The 15,989-nt window shown below is 38.8% G+C and overlaps 1 protein-coding gene across 3 annotated transcripts in view; it reads right to left on the reverse strand.

Moving 5' to 3' along the window:
* The window catches only part of DHTKD1 (dehydrogenase E1 and transketolase domain containing 1), a 75,481-nt gene that overhangs the window by 31,841 nt on the left and 27,651 nt on the right, over window positions 1–15,989 (reverse strand). For all 3 annotated transcript variants that reach the window (XM_066278789.1, XM_066278787.1, XM_066278788.1), the window contains 5 exons: window positions 15,568–15,739; window positions 4,729–4,927; window positions 2,823–3,135; window positions 1,834–1,918; window positions 970–1,109 (listed from right to left, as the gene is read on the reverse strand). In XM_066278789.1, the coding sequence (XP_066134886.1) occupies window positions 970–1,109; window positions 1,834–1,918; window positions 2,823–3,135; window positions 4,729–4,927; window positions 15,568–15,739 (909 nt within the window). The remainder of the gene's footprint in view (window positions 1–969; window positions 1,110–1,833; window positions 1,919–2,822; window positions 3,136–4,728; window positions 4,928–15,567; window positions 15,740–15,989) is intronic.

The following is a 15,989-nucleotide window of genomic DNA, read 5'->3' on the forward strand; positions in this document are numbered from 1 at the left end:
TTGCTCAAGCCAGTGACTTGTGCCCAAGCTAGCGACCTTGGGCTTCAAGTCAGTGACTTTTGGGCTCAAACTAGTGACCATGGGGTCATGTCTATGATCCCACGCTCAAGCCAGTGACCCCGCACTCAAGTCAGTGAGCCTGTGCTTCAAGCCAGATGTACCACAATCAAGCCAGCGGCCTCAGGGTTTTGAACCTGGGTCTTTTGTGTCCCAGTCTGATGCTCTATCCACTGCACCACTGCCTGGTCAGGCAATGATAATTTATTTTAATAAACATCACATGCCAGGCATATGCTAGTTGTTAGAGAGATAACAATGAGAAAACCCAGCGCCTACCCTTGACTCTTTATTTTTTTAATTTTTTTAAAGACTTTATTCATTTTAGAGAAGAGAGAGAAAAAGAGAGAGAGAGAGAAGGAGGGAGGAGCAGGAAGCATCAACTCCCATATGTGCCTTGACCAGGCAAGCTCAGGGTTTTGAAACGTCAACCTCAGTGTTCCAGGTCAATGCTTTATCCACTGCGCCACCACAGGTCAGGCCTACCCTTGACTCTTAATGAGTACAGCTCAGTGACTGACACATGGAAATATATGGTAAAAGATTTACCCATTAAGCCTTAGGGAATAAGGTAACTTGATGAAATGGCTCTTTTTATTTTTCAAATAGGAAAGAAATGTTGGCTAATTATTCACATCTTCATTTTACTTTAACAAATCCAGCAATATATATATTCTACAATGTCAATTTTGATTGACAAAATGAACATCCATTTGACATTGATATGATTAATAGATAAGTAGCCCAAGTAAAGTTGCTATATACTAATCCATTCCAAATTTATAGACCTATCTCATCTATTTACTTAGCATCCCTTTACTTCAAAAAGCATTAAAGCTCAAGCTGCTTTAAGAATCCTGTAACTATAATCATCAGCATCTGGATTACACAATAAATAAAGAAACATCCTACCTCTAGAAACCCCTTCTGATTAGGGTCCATATGGTTCAGAGGGATGTAGGTGTCATCAGTCTTCTGACAAACAACCATTGCATGCCTTTGACTAAACGTTCCACGGCCAACATCTTGGCCACTCAGACGGACATTAAAACCTTAAACAAGCAAGAGGGGAAAAAAAATCCAGATTCCTATAAATAACTTAGTAATAATAAGACAGGGTGACCCTAAATTCTTATACAACAGCTCATCCTCAGAGTTTTTCTTAGCATAATAGGTTATTCTTATTAAAATATCCCAGTCTTATATTCAAAAGTATATAGTCAAGGTGAGATTGTATAAGAATGAAGAGTCATAATTTGCCCTACAATTTTTAAAGGAAAATATCTTTCTAATATACCCAACCCTGAGCCCCTCCCCCCCATTTTTTAGTATATATGATAAAGGCATTTTTTCTTTTGCTATTGCTGTTTTGGGTTTTTTTAAATGACTTTATTTATTCATTTTAGAGATGAGAGAGAGAAGGAGAAGAGGAGAGGAGCATCAACTCCTACATGTCCTTTGACCAGGCAAGTTCAGGGTTTCAAACCAGCGACCACAGTGTTCCAGGTCGATGCTTTATCCACTGTGCCACCAGATGTCAGGCCCTCCTTTATTTCAGGTATAATTACTTCATTCTCTGATGAAGGTTGTCAACATGATACATACTAAGATTAAATAATATTGCCAAGTAAGAAAAGCTAACATATTTTAGAATCTCTCTAGTGAATGAAAACAATAGGGAATAGTTGTCCCTTAAAAATCTGCAGAGATCACGTGTAACAAACATCATATTAAAGCATCCCTTACCAGCTGTGCAGCTAAACAGAAACTTCTTACCTTGAGCAAGTAATGAGCCCAGGGCAAGAGCTTCTGCTGTAGCCCAGTCTAACTTGGTTCCATCCAACACCTTCTCCAGTCTAGACTGTAAAATTGAAGGGGAGGAAAAAAGAATCTTAAGAATTCATATCCTTTATCACAAGAGCTCAAAAGATGTAATGCAATAATGGGAAGTATCAAAAACATAATGTTAAAACAAAGTGCTAAAGAATACATGAAAGTCTGATAGCAGTCATATGACATTTTAAAACAGGTGAAATAGGTGCTGAGATTAGTTGTTTAACCATGTGGATGAATGAGAGATTGGGGTTGATGGGAACTGTATTTATAATATTATTCACCTGGATGATGAGTACATAGTTTGTTTTAATAGTCTCTATACCTATAATTAAAGCCCCAAAATAAAGTTAGTTTTTCAAAAATAATGCAAAGGGCAGTTTCTTTATCCAAGCTTAAGAAAGATGGAAGCCTTTAACTCCTTTTTCTTCTGTTTTCAGCACTGGAAGTCCTGCTTTCCAGAAAATTCCTGAGTTGCAGGCAAAACAGGACAGTGTGTTACATTTATATTTAACATGAGACAATATGTAAAACTTCAACATGATTAAGGGTCTGAATAGTTGTCTCAAGGGATGTGTTGATTTTTATTTATTTTATTTAAGCTATCCAAAAGAATAAAACTTTTCTGGTCAGAAAAATCCATACAAGCATTCCAGTATTGCTGTATTTTTAATAATGTGCATGTTGTACATGTACATTTAATGTATTAAACATGGATGAATGAATGAAGGGAAGAACAGAAGCTGACAAAATCTGAGTTAATTGACTCTCAGCACCAAAACACCAGTAAGATTGGTTCTTAGAATAGAATAAAACAATATAAAACAATAAATAATTTTAAAATGAATTAGCCAACCAAATGACCAGACCAACATCAACTCCTTTGCTGTCTCAAAAAACAAACTATAACCAGAGATTTCAGGGCTCCCCACCTGAACATGCATCTTCAGAAGGTGACTGTGCATCTGGAGTTCCTCAGGCACCTGCACAGACTTGCCACCAATAAACCTCAGGAGGTCTAGGGGAACACCTGTGTCCCAAGTGGTAATGCGAGCTTCTGGCTGAGCCAGACCCTGCCAGTGGGCCTGCAAGTGAGTGGCAGGGGGGCTATAGTCAGCCACTTTAGTTAAATTCTCATTTAATTTTGCATAATAGGAGGCTTTGATTTCTGACACTTCCTCCTGGGTCATGAGTCCATTGGCAATCAGGTGCTCTGCATATGTGTCTGGAATGCTCTTTCTGGCTCTGTCCAAGAAAAAGGGGGAAAATCAATCTGATTTGTAAAAATCAAAGAGAGACAGATACAGTCATTGTCAAAGGTATTATGGAGTGTCATCACTGTAAACAGGCATGCAGGATATGCTTTGAAACTAGAAAGAGTGGGTGATTGTATGACATTGTGAATATATTAAATGCTACTGAATTTTAAATGGTCCACTTTATGTCATGTACTTTCACTCCAATAAATTATTTTTCTCAAAGAGGCAGTGGCAACAACTTCATCTAGGCAAGCAAGAGAAAGCAAACTTATCTTTATGAACTTTTGTCTACATTCAGGAAGAAATAATTAGTAGTTTTTCTATAAGTCAGTAAACTCAGTTATTTATAGGACTGACCTATATAATCAACCCATTAGCTACCCTTTGTTTTAAAAAGTATTAAACCCAAAATTGCCAACATCTATTTCAAGTGTCTTTAAGAATTCTGTACCTATTCAGTGCCTGGTTTTTATAACAACACTAATAACAATGCCACTCTATATTTGCACAACACTTTATAAGGTCTGTTCAGATATATTATCATATTTATTTGGGGCCAAAGTGAGGTAGGTAGAATAGATTATTTTAAAAAGGGCTCTGGGGCACATCAAGTAATTCAGGAGCTAAGCTCAGAGCTAAATAGAGAACGCAGAATTGTTCTTCCAAGAGCAATTGCTACCTATGACCAGAAAAGCTCATAAAATGTCACTAAATATATTCCTCTGCTTGAATTTATGTCTATGAGGAAATAAAGTAGAGAAGAGGGATCTTTTATGTTCTAGTACCTAAAAAAAAAATTTTTGAAGTGACATTTCTCTCTGTCACATTAATCCTCCAACTCAGCACTATCCAACAGAAATATAATGCAAGCCAGTGTGAAATTTAAAATTTCCTAGTGGTCACATTAGAAAAGGTGAAAAGAAACAGGTGGAATTAATTGTAATCACATTTATTTAAAACAATATATCCAAAATATTGTCACTTAATATCTAATCAATATAAAATTATTGAGAGAGTTCACATCTTTTTTCATATTAAGTCTTAGAAATCTGGTGTGGAGATTACACTCACAGCACATCTCCATCAAGACTCACCACATTTCAAGCGTTCAGTAGCTACTTAAGTGGCTTCTGTATTGGACAGTGCAGTTTTGGACATTAAAATCCATCATATAACCTCTTGCCAAGGCAAAGAGTAGGTTCCTATCTATGGTTTGCCAAAGTGGATCATGGAGGTTCTGTTTCTGAGCCCATCAATGTCATACTAAGTAACTTCAGGCGAGGCTATGCCTAAGTCCTCCTACCTAATCTGTCTTCTCACCTGCTAAGTGAGGTTGTTAAATTGCTTCCTTTGCCTACTCATTGAGGAAATATTTAGAGTTTGAAGAATATGTAGAGACTTCCTGACATCCATAGGGTGACCATCCCAGTCTGCCCAGGACTGTCCCGGTTTTAGCACTGAAAGTTTCATGTCCCAGATAAATCAGGAAAGTTGGTCATTCTAACTGAGTGTCTAATAAAAATCATAATGTGAGCACTATGGGGAAGAGGGCATATTACATGAAGATACATAATTGTACCTGATGATTTTGTACATGACCGGGTTGGTGAAGAAGGGCTCATCCAGCTCATTGTGGCCCCACTGCCGGTAGCATAACAAATCAACAATCACATCCTTCCGGAATTGGCGCTGGTATTCAAAAGCCAGTCGTGTGGCACGAACCACTTCCTCTGGGCTGTCTCCATTGACGTGGATGACAGCACAGCCTACAAGCTTCCCTGAGGCAGAGAAGACTGAGATGAAGTGGGCTAGTTCACCCAGACAACATTACCCAGCACCAAGTCCTATTTCCTGCATGGAGGGAGAAGCAGCCCACATCCTCAAAGATAGTTTGAGTTGGTTGTTAAGAACCCAAATTTTGGAGTCTGGTTGACAAGAATGAGTTCAAGTCACAGCTCTGTGACCTACTGTACAACCTTGGTAAAGTTATGAATCTCAGTCTCCCTCTCTACAACACTGGGATAATAGCTCCTACCTCTTAGTGTTGTTAGTGTCGTAAAGACTAAATGAGTTCACGTATATAAAGTGCTTCACAGTGTCTGGTACATAATAACTAATATTTATTTTGTTATAGTCTTTATTACTATTATCTTTCCTCCTAAAAGGGTCATGAGAAGATGCATTCTAGAAAAAAAAAAAAAGGATTTTCTTGAAACAAAAGTTCTGAAGGTATCTACTAAATCCAGTTGATCTCTGCTGTTTCTTTGTTAATTTTCTTTCTTGTGGATCTATCCAGTTATCTTAGTGGGGTATTGAAATCTCCCACTATTATATATAGTATTGCTGTTGATCTCGCCTTTTATGTCCATCAAAGTCTGCTTTATATATTTAGGTGCTCCTATATTATGTGCATATATCTTTATAATGGTTATATCTTCCTGTTGGGTTGCTCCCTTTATCATTATGTAGTGATCTTCTTTATTCCTTACTACAGCCTTTGTTTTAAAGTCTATTTTGTCAGATATAAGTATTGCTACCCCAGCAATTTTTTCATTTTCATGAAATATTTTTTTTCCATCCTTTTACTTTCAGTCTATGTGTATCTTTTGCTTTGAGGTGGGTTTCTTGTACACAGCATATGTACGGGTCCTGTTTTCTTATCCATTCAGCTACCCTATGTTGTGATTGGATCATTTAATCCATTTACATTTAAGGATATTATTGATATGTAGTTGTTTATTGCCATTTTCTTTAAATCTATATTCTTCTTTTACTAGATTTTTCCCCCCACTTTGTTCTGTCTACAGCAGGCCCCTTAACATTTCTTGCAGCTTTGGTTTGGTTGTGATGAATTCCTTGAGGGTTTTTGTTTTGTTTTGTTTTTGTCTGGGGAGCGTTTTATTTCTCCTTCAATTTTAAATGATAGTCTTGCTGGATACAGAAGTCTTGGTTGTAGGTTCTTGTTCTGCATTACTTTGAATATTTCTTGCCTTTCCCTTCTGTGTTTCTGTTGAAGTCAGATATCATCCTTATGGGGGTTCCTTTGTAGGTGATTGGCTGTTTTTCTCTTACAGCTTTTAGTATTCTTTCTTTATCTCTTAGCTTTGGTATTTTGATTACGATATGTCTTAATGTGGGTCTCTATGGGTTCTTTTTTAATAGGGTGACTTATTAAACCTGTGTGACTCTTTCCTGCATCAATTTAGGGAAATTTTCGGCTATATTTCTTCAAACAGGTTCACTACTTCTTATTCTTTCTTTTCTCCTTCAGAAACCCCTATTACGCAGATATTGTTTCTCTTCACGTTGTCAGAGCTCTCTTACAGTTTCCTCAGACTTTTTGATCCTCTTTTTCTTTTTGCTGTTCTGCTGCAATGCTTTTGCTTATCTTGTCCTCTAAGTCGCTGATTCGATCCCCTGCTTCATTCAGCTTGCTTTTAATTCCTTCTAGTGTAGTCTTCATTTCTGATATTGTGTTTGTCATTTCTGCCTGGTTCTTCTATGATTTCCGTGTTCTTTTTGATGCTTACAATTTCTTTACCGAGGTGTTCATTAAGTCCATCCATTGTGGCCTTGAGATCCATAAGCATCCTAACAATCATTATTTTATACTCTGCATTCAGTAATTTGATTACTTTTGTTTCATCCAGGACTTTTTCTGAGGATTTGTCTTATTGAAGCATATGACTTATGTTTCTCTGTCTTCCCATTGTTCTGTGTGTGGCTTGCAGGCTTGTTCCAATTGTGGTCTCCTTACCTAGTAGAACTGCTTTGAAGTATTGATTTGTTTTCTTTTCAGTTTACTTATCTCAATGGTATGCTTCTTTACTGATCTCAGCAGGGGGCTTATTTGAAACTGTATCCAGGAATGCAGTGGGAGTAACCTCTGAGAATCTGAAGACATTTCTGCCAGCTGTTCTCCGGGTGTGGGGCACTTTCTAAGCTTCAGTAGGGGTAGGTGTATCTCAGATCTCCCTGGAGACTTAAGTTACTGTCCCTCCACTCTGCTTCATGCTTTCAGTTGTGTCTTTTGTGCGGATTGGAGCTGGAGAGTTTTCTGGAGGTGGGTCACCTGAAATACTTTAGGCTTGTGTTGTGTTGAGGAATCAACCCCTCTCCCAGCTATAGCCCCCTCAGCACTGAATGAGCCAGCTCCTCAGGTCATCCCAGGAATTGCTCTGCCCATCACTCTCTGTCTCACTCTCCCCACTTTCCTTGTGGAAAACAAGCCAGCCATCCCTGCCCCTACGGCTCCTGGAAAGTGGCTGTGAGTGATATTTTCCGCTCTGTCCCTTTTCTTTTAATTATTTGTGTTTACATAGATTCTAAAGTCAACCAGAATGCATCCACCCCCGCCCATATTCCCTTCAACATCTCCCTTGCCCCCCTCCCTACAGCACCCTCCACCCTTCCTTTCAGGTTTATTCCAACCTATCATTCCCCATCCCTCTGTCCTCTTTTCCTCTGGTCCCTTTGATCCCTCCTGTCTCAATTCTGTTCCACAGTTCTCATTGTTCCTTGGATTCCTCAAATGAGTGAGGTCATATGATATTTTTCTTTCTCTGCCTAGCTGATTTCACTTAATATAATAGTTTCCAGGTCCATCCAGTTTGTTGCAAAAGGTAATATTTCCTTCTTTTTCATGGCCCCATAGTATTCCATTGTATATATGTACCATTGCTTTTTAATCCACTCGTCCACTGACAGAAACTTGGGTTGTTTCCAGATCTTTGCTATTGTAAACAATGCTGCCACAAACATGGGGCTGCATTTCTTTTTTTCAGTCAGTGATATGGTGTTCTTGGGATATATTCCTATAAGTGGGATGGCTGGGTGAAAAGGCAGATCCATTTTTAATTTTTTGAGGAATCTCCATTCTGTTTTCCACAGTGGCTGCACAAGTCTGTATTCCCACCAGCAGAGCAGGAGGATTCCCCTTTCCGCACATCCTCGCCAGCACCTATTGTGTGTTGTTTTGTTAATGAGTGCCATTCTGACTGGTGTAAGGTGGTATCTCATTGTGGTTTTCATTTGCATTTCTCTAATGATTAGTGATGTTGAACATTTTTTCATCTGTCTATTGGCCATCTGTATGTCCTTTTTGGAGAAGTGTCTATTCATTTCTTTTGCCCATTTTTGATTGGATTGTATGTCTTCCTGGTATTGAGTTTTACAAGTTCTTTATAAATTTTGGTTATTAACCCCTTATCAGACATATTGTCGACTATGTTCTCCCATTGTGTGGTTTGTCTTTTTATTCTGTTCAAATTGTCTTTAGGTTTACAAAAGCTTTTTAGTTTGATATAGTCCCATTTGTTTATCCTGTCTTTTATTTCACTTGCCTGTAGAGATAAATCAGTAAATATATTGCTGCGATAGATGTCCATGAGCTTACTGCCTATGTTTTCTTCTAAGACACTTATGGTTTCATGGCTTACATTTAAGTTTTTTATCCATTTTGAGTTTATTTTTGTGAATGGTGTAAGATGGTGGTCTAGTTTCATTTTTTTGCAGGTAGCTGTCCAATTTTCCCAACACCATTTGTTAAAGAGACTGTCATTACTCCATTGTATGCTCTTACCTCCTTTGTCAAATATCAATTGTCCATAAAGCTATGGATTTATTTCTGGATTCTCTGTTCTATTCCATTGATCTATATGCCTGTTCTTATGCCAGTACCAAGCTGTTTTGAGTACAATAGCCCTGTAGTACAGTGTGTCCGTAAAGTCATGGTGCACTTCTGACAGGTCACAGGAAAGCAACAAAAGACGGTAGAAATGTGAAATCTGCACGAAATAAAAGGAAAACACTCCCAGTTTCATACCTATTCAGTGCAGTTTGATGTGGACTCATGCACAGATTTTTTAAGGCTCCTTAGGTAGATATCCCGTATAGCCTCTACAGACTCATCACTGACCGCTGGCCTACCAAAACAGGGTTTTTCCACTAAACTGCTGATTTCCTTCAACTGCTTATCCTACCGAGTAATGTTATTCCTATGTGGTGGCGTTTTGTTATAAATGTGCCGATATTCACGTTGCACTTTGGTCACGGATTCGAATTTAGCGAGCCACAGAACACACTGAACTTTTCTCTGTACTGTCCATATGTCAACTGGCATGGCTATGAGCTTCTCCGCTGTATACACAGTGTTACATCATCATCTGCGCATGCAAACAGGCTGCCACATCATCCTACAGAAACTGGGAGGGTTTTCCTTTTATTTGGTGCAGATTTCACATTTCTGTCATCTTTTGCTGCTTTCCTGTGACTGGTCAAAAGTGCACCATGACTTTACGGACACATTGTATAACTTGATATCAGAAAGTGTGATACCTCCCACTTTATTCTTTTTCAAGATTGCTGATACTACTCATGTTCTTTTTTGGTTCCATATAAATTTTTGGAATATGTGTTTTATATCGTATGTCATTGGTATTTTAATTGGTATTGCATTGAATTTATAAATTGCTTTGGGTAATATAGACATTTTAATGATGTTTATTCTTCCTAACCACAAACACAGTATATGCTTCCACTTGTTCATATGTTCCTTCATTTCTTTTATTAATATTTTATAATATTCCGAGTTCAAGTCTTTAATCTCCGTGGTTAAATTTATTCCTAGGTACTTTATTTTTTTGGTTATAATAGTGAAGGGGTTTGTTTCCTTAATTTCTTTTTCTGACAGTTCAGTGTTGCTGTATAAAAATGCCTCTGATTTCTGTGTATTAATTTTAAACCCTGCCACTTCACTGAATTCATTTATCAGATCAAGTAGTTTTTTGACTGAGACTTTAGGGTTTTCTATATATAATATCATATCATCTGCAAATAATGATAGTTTTACTTCTTCTTTTCCAGTTTGGATGCTTTTTATTTCTTCCTCTTGTCTGATTGCTATAGCTAGGACTTCCAGTATTATGTTGAATAGGAGTGGTGAAAGGGGGCACCCCTGCCTTGTTCCTGATCTTAAGGGGATTGCTTTTAATTTTTGCCCATTGAGTATGATGTTTGCTGTGGGTTTCTCATAGATGGCTTTTATCATGTTGAGGTATGTTCCCTGTATTCCCACTTTGCTGAGAGTTTTGATCATGAATGGGTGCTGGGTTTTATCAAATGCTTTTTCTGCATCTATTGAAATTATCATGCGGTTTTTCTCATTCCTTTTGTTTATGTGATGAATCACATTGTTTGATTTACAAATATAGTACCATCCTTGCTTCCCCAGAATGAACCCCACTTGATCATGGTGTATGATTTTTTTCATGTATTGCTGGATCTGGTTTGCTAATATTTTGTTGAGGATTTTAGCATCTAAGTTCATCAGGGATATTGGCCTATAATTTTCTTTCTTTGTGTTGTCCTTGCCTGGTTTTGGAATCAGAATTATGCTCACCTCATAAAAGGAGCCTGGAAGCCTTCCTTCCTCTTGAATTTTTTGAAATACCTTGAGAAGAATAGGAGTTAGTTCTTTGAATATTTGGTAGAATTCCCCTGTGAAGCCATCCAGCACAGGACTTTTGTTTTCTGGGAGTTTTTTGATAACTGTTTTGATCTCATTTGTTGTAATCAGTCAGTTTAGGTTTTCTGATTCTTCCAGATTGATTTTTGAAAGATTATATGTGTAAAGAATTTTTTCATTTCACCTAGATTGTCTAATTTTTTGGCATACAGTTCTTCATAGTATTTTCTTACAATATTTTGTATTTCTGTTTTGTCGGTTGTTATTTCTCCACTCTCATTTCAAATTTTATTTATATTTATTTGAGTTCTCTCTCTTTTTTTCTTGGTCTAGATAAGGGTTCATTGGTCTTGTTTACCCTTTCAAAGAACAAACTCTTGGTTTCATTGATCCTCTGTATTGTTTTTTTTTTATTTATTTATTTATTTTACAGAGACAGAGAGTGAGTCAGAGAGAGGGATAGACAGGAACGGAGAGAGATGAGAAGCATCAATCATTAGTTTTTTTTCATTGCGCGTTGCAACTCCTTAGTTGTTCATTGATTGCCCTCTCACATGTGTCTTGACTGCGGGCCTTCAGCAGACCAAGCAACCCCTTGCTGGAGCCAGCGACCTTGGGTCGAAGCTCATGAGCCTCGCTCAAACCAGATGAGCCCGCACTCAAGCTGGCGACCTTGGGGTCTCGAACCTGGGTCCTTCCGCATCCCAGTCCGATGCTCTATCCACTGCGCCACCACCAGGTCAGGCTTTTTTTTTTTTTTAATTTTTTTTTTTTGTACTTTTCTGAAGCCGGAAACGGGGAGAGACAGTCAGACAGACTCCCGCATGCGCCTGACCGGGATCCACCCGGCACGCCCACCAGGGGCTACGCTCTGCCCACCAGGGGGCGATGCTCTGCCCCTCCGGGGTGTTGCTCTGCCGCGACCAGAGCCACTCTAGCGCCTGGGGCAGAGGCCAAGGAGCCATCCCCAGCGCCCGGGCCATCTTTGCTCCAATGGAGCCTCAGCTGCGGGAGGGGAAGAGAGAGACAGAGAGGAAGGAGGGGGTGGGGGTGGAGAAGCAAATGGGCGCTTCTCCTATGTGCCCTGGCCGGGAATTGAACCCGGGTCCCCTGCACACCAGGCCGATGCTCTACCGCTGAGCCAACCGGCCAGGGCCCTGTATTGTTTCTTTAGCCTCTATGTCATTTATTTCTGCTTTGATCTTTATTATTTCCTTCCTTCTACTACCTCTGGGCTTTACTTGCTGTTCGTTTTCTAGTTCTTTTGGATGCAGGGTTAAGTTCTTGATTTGAGATTTTTCTAGCTTCTTAAAATATGCCTGTAGTGCTATGAACTTTCCTCTCAGGACTGCTTTTGCTGTGTCCCATAAATTTTCAGTTGTTGTATGCTCATTATCATTCGTTTCTAGGAATTTTTTTTATTTCTTCTTTGATATCATTGTTAATCCATTCGTTATTTAACAACCTGCTATTTAGTTTCCATGTGTTTGAGAATTTTTGAGGTTTTCTGTTGTGGTTCATTTCTAGTTTCATGACATTGTGATCAGAGAAGATGCTTGATATGATTTTAATATTCTTAAATTTGTTGAGACCGCTTTTGTGCCCTAACATGTGGTCTATCCTAGAGAATGTACCATGAGCACTTGAAAAGAATGTACATTCTGCTGCCTAGGGTGAAAGGTTCTGAAGATATCTATTGATATTAAACCAGTTGATCTAGTGTGTCCTTTAAGTCTGCTGTTTTTTTGTTAATTTTCTTTCTTGAGGATCTATCTAGTGATGATAGTAGGGTATTGAAATCCCCTACTATTATAGTATTGCTGTTGATCTTGCCCTTTATATCCATCAAAGTCTGCTTTATATATTTAGGTGCTACTATATTAGGTGCATAGATATTTATAATGGTTATATCTTCCTTTTGGATTGCTCCCTTTATTATTATGTAGTGACCTTCTTTATGTCTTACTTTGTTTTGAAGTCCATTTTGTCTGATATAAGTATTGCTACACCAGCTTTTCTTTCATTTCCATTTGCATGAAATATTTTTTCCATCTTTTTAACTTCAGTCTATATTCATCTTTTATTTTAAGGTATGTCTCTTGTAGACAGCATATGTATGAGTCCTGTTTTCTTATCCATGTAGCTACCCTATGTCTTTTGATCAGATCATTTAATCCATTTACATTGAAGGCTATTACTGATATGTATTTGTTTATTGCCATTATATTCTTTAAAGCTGTATTCCTCTTTTGCTCTATTCTTTCCCCACTTTGATCTGTTTACAACAGGCCCCTTAACATTTCCTGTAACATTGGTTTGGTTGTAACGTATTCCTTGAGTTTTTGGGTTATTTTTGTCTGGGAAGCTTTTTATTTCTCCTTCAATTTTAAATGATAGCCTTGCTGGATAAAGTATTCTTGGTTGTAGGTGCTTTTTCTGCATTACTTTGAATATTTTTTGCCATTACCTTCTGGCCTGAAGTGTTTCAGTTGAGAATTCAGTTGTCATCCTTTTGGGGGTTTCTTTGTAGGTGATAGTCTTTTTTTCTCTAACAGCTTTTAATATTTTCTCTTTATAACTTAGCTTTGGTATTTTAATTATGATGTGTCTTGGTGTAAGTTACTTCAGGTTTCTCTTTAATGGAGTTCTCTGTGCTTCTTTAACTTGTGAGACCCTTTGCTGAATCAATTTAGGGAAACTTTCAGCTATGATTTGATTGAATAGTTTTTATCCCTTGTTCTTTCTCTTCTTCTTCAGGAATCCCTATGATGCAGATGTTATTTCTCTTCATTTTGTCACAGAGCTCTCAGAGTTTTCTCAAAGTTTTTGAGTCTCTTTTCTTCTTTCTGCTCTGCTTCCATGCCTTCGTTCATCTTGTCCTCCAACTCGCTGATTTGATCCTCAGCTTCCTTCATCCTGAGGAAGACCGCAATTCCTTCCATTGCGGTCTTCATTTCTGATATTTTATTTGTCATCTCAGACTGATTCTTTTTTACTACTTCAATGTCCTTTTTTATACTTGCTATCTCTTTAGGTGTTCATAATGACTATGCATTGTTATTCTAAGATCCTTAAGCATCTTAATAATCATTATTTTAAACTCTGCATCCAGTAGTCTGGTTATTTCCATATCACTCAGTTCATTTTCTGGAGGTTTCTCTTGTGATTTCATCTGGATTGCACTTGTCTGTCTTCTCATTATGTCTGTGTGTTTGGGTGTGTTGTTTGTAGAGCTGGTTGAGTCCAGGTTTGGTGTTGTCTGCCTCCAATTTTCAGTTGTGTTATTTCTAGGTCTTCTTGGGTTGGAATCAGCTGTTTTTTGTAATCCACTGCAAGATTCGCCTTTTCTAGTAGCCTCTTTGAAGTCTTGATTTGTTTGTTTTCTTCTCAGTTTTCTTAACTGGGTGGTAGTGTTGTTTACTGATCTCAGCAAGGGCTTATTTGAAACTGTATCCAGGAATGTGGTGGGTGTAACCTGAGACTCTGAAGGCCTGATCTGCCAGTTACTCTCTCTCTGGAGGCAGGGTGTTTTCTCCACTTCAGTAGGGGAAGGTGTATCTCAGATCTCCATAGAGACTTGAGTTACTGCCCCTCCTCCCCACTTCTTGTTTTCAGCTGTGTTTTGTTGTGATGATTGGAGCTGGAGAGATATCTTGAGATGAGTCACCCGGAACCACTTTAGTCTTGTTTTGTGTGTAAGGATCAACCCCTCCCCCAGCTGTGTCCACCTCCAGCACTGAATGAGTCAGCTTCTGAGGTCATCCCATGCATTCCTCTGCCTCTCACCATCTGTCTCTCTCTCCCCACTTTCCTTTTGGAAGACAAGCCAGCTCTTTCAACACACCTCATTGCCAGGTCCCCAGGCAAGTGGCTGTAAGTGATATTTTCTGCTCTTTTCCTTTGAATGAGAGCCCCACTCCTTGGAACTCCCTATCAGTCTCAGTGTGGCTTATTTTTTGCTCCATGGTTTTTAAGAGCTGTTCTGGTAGTCCAGAGTTGGTTTTTCATTCTGATTGTTCCTAAATTAATTTTTAATCCAGTTTGGTGGTGTGATCTAGGAGTCTGTGCGTCTGCCTACTCCACTGCCATCTGCAGGTCTCCTGCTCTGTCCCTTTAAGGCACCCCCACCACTTCCCACACACAGAAATTTGCTCTTCTCCCCTCTCAATGCTTTCTGTCTGTCTCCTCCAGTCCCTGGATTTCTAGACTGGGTCTCCAGTTCTGACACTGAGGGGCCCCACCTCTCAGGATCTCTCTCCTTGTAATGAGAGCCCTTCTGGGCTCTCAGCCTTAGCCACTCCTTGCTCCTAGAAGCAGGGGAGCCCCCACCACAACCCTGCACTCCCTACCAGGATTTTTGTGAATTCTTCTTTGCTCTTTGTTTTCTGAGACCTGTTCTTTTATTCCAGAGTTGGTTTTTCATGCTGATTGCTCCTAAATTAATTTGTTGTCCCATTTGGTGGTATGAGCTGGGAGTCTGTGCATCTGCCTACTCCGCTGCCATCTTCTCCATGTCTGTCCATTTTTTAATTAGATTGTATGTTATTAAGTTGTGTTAGTTCTTGATATATTTTAGACATTAACTCCTTATCAAATTGAACATATCCTTTTTGACTAAGATTTGAATACACCAAGTTTCAACATCCTAAAAACAGTCACTTTAGTGTTGACTAATTGTGCTGATCTCTTGTTTCCACCAGATCATTCAACTGGATATGAAAGCAATTTGATAATGCACCCCCTAAGTTCCACTCTAGTCCTACTTCTTTGGATATAAAGATTACACTTGAAGTTTAAAAGGAATATTAACAACAATGAGGGTGACTACTGACTGTATCTGACCCAAAATTTAAAATGGAATAACCAGTGAGGCTCAGTGTTCCAAGCAAAACTGAAGTTTTTCTAGAAATTCCTTGTCTGACCCAGCAACATCAACAATGTGGTGTTACATACCAATATCACTACAATATAAGGAAGACCTTCCTCTCTCTGCTGGAGTGGTGTAACCCAGCTGGTTATTGACAATCAGATGGACACTTCCACCAATTCTGAAATGTGGGAGATTAGAGAGCGTAAATGTTTCAGGAACAATCCCTTGACCACAGAAAGAAGCATCACCGTGAACCTAAATTATGGGGGAGAAAGAAAAAGGAACATAACCAATGGAGAAATTTAGGTTTTCAGACTGGAATAAATTGTTTTCAAATAACAGAAATAAAAAACACCACCCTCTCACTGTTCTGCTGCTCTACTAAAAATTGGCTGTTGTAGGATTTTCTAGAATGGTTATGCTGATCTAAAGAAGCTTTGAAAGATGCTAAATCAGTTCTTTTCTTCTTGCAACCATTACCAGTTGACCTACTCCTTCTACTCCA

Source organism: Saccopteryx bilineata, chromosome 5, assembly GCF_036850765.1.
Source record: "Saccopteryx bilineata isolate mSacBil1 chromosome 5, mSacBil1_pri_phased_curated, whole genome shotgun sequence".
In the NCBI taxonomy this organism is placed as follows: Eukaryota; Metazoa; Chordata; class Mammalia; order Chiroptera; family Emballonuridae; genus Saccopteryx; species Saccopteryx bilineata.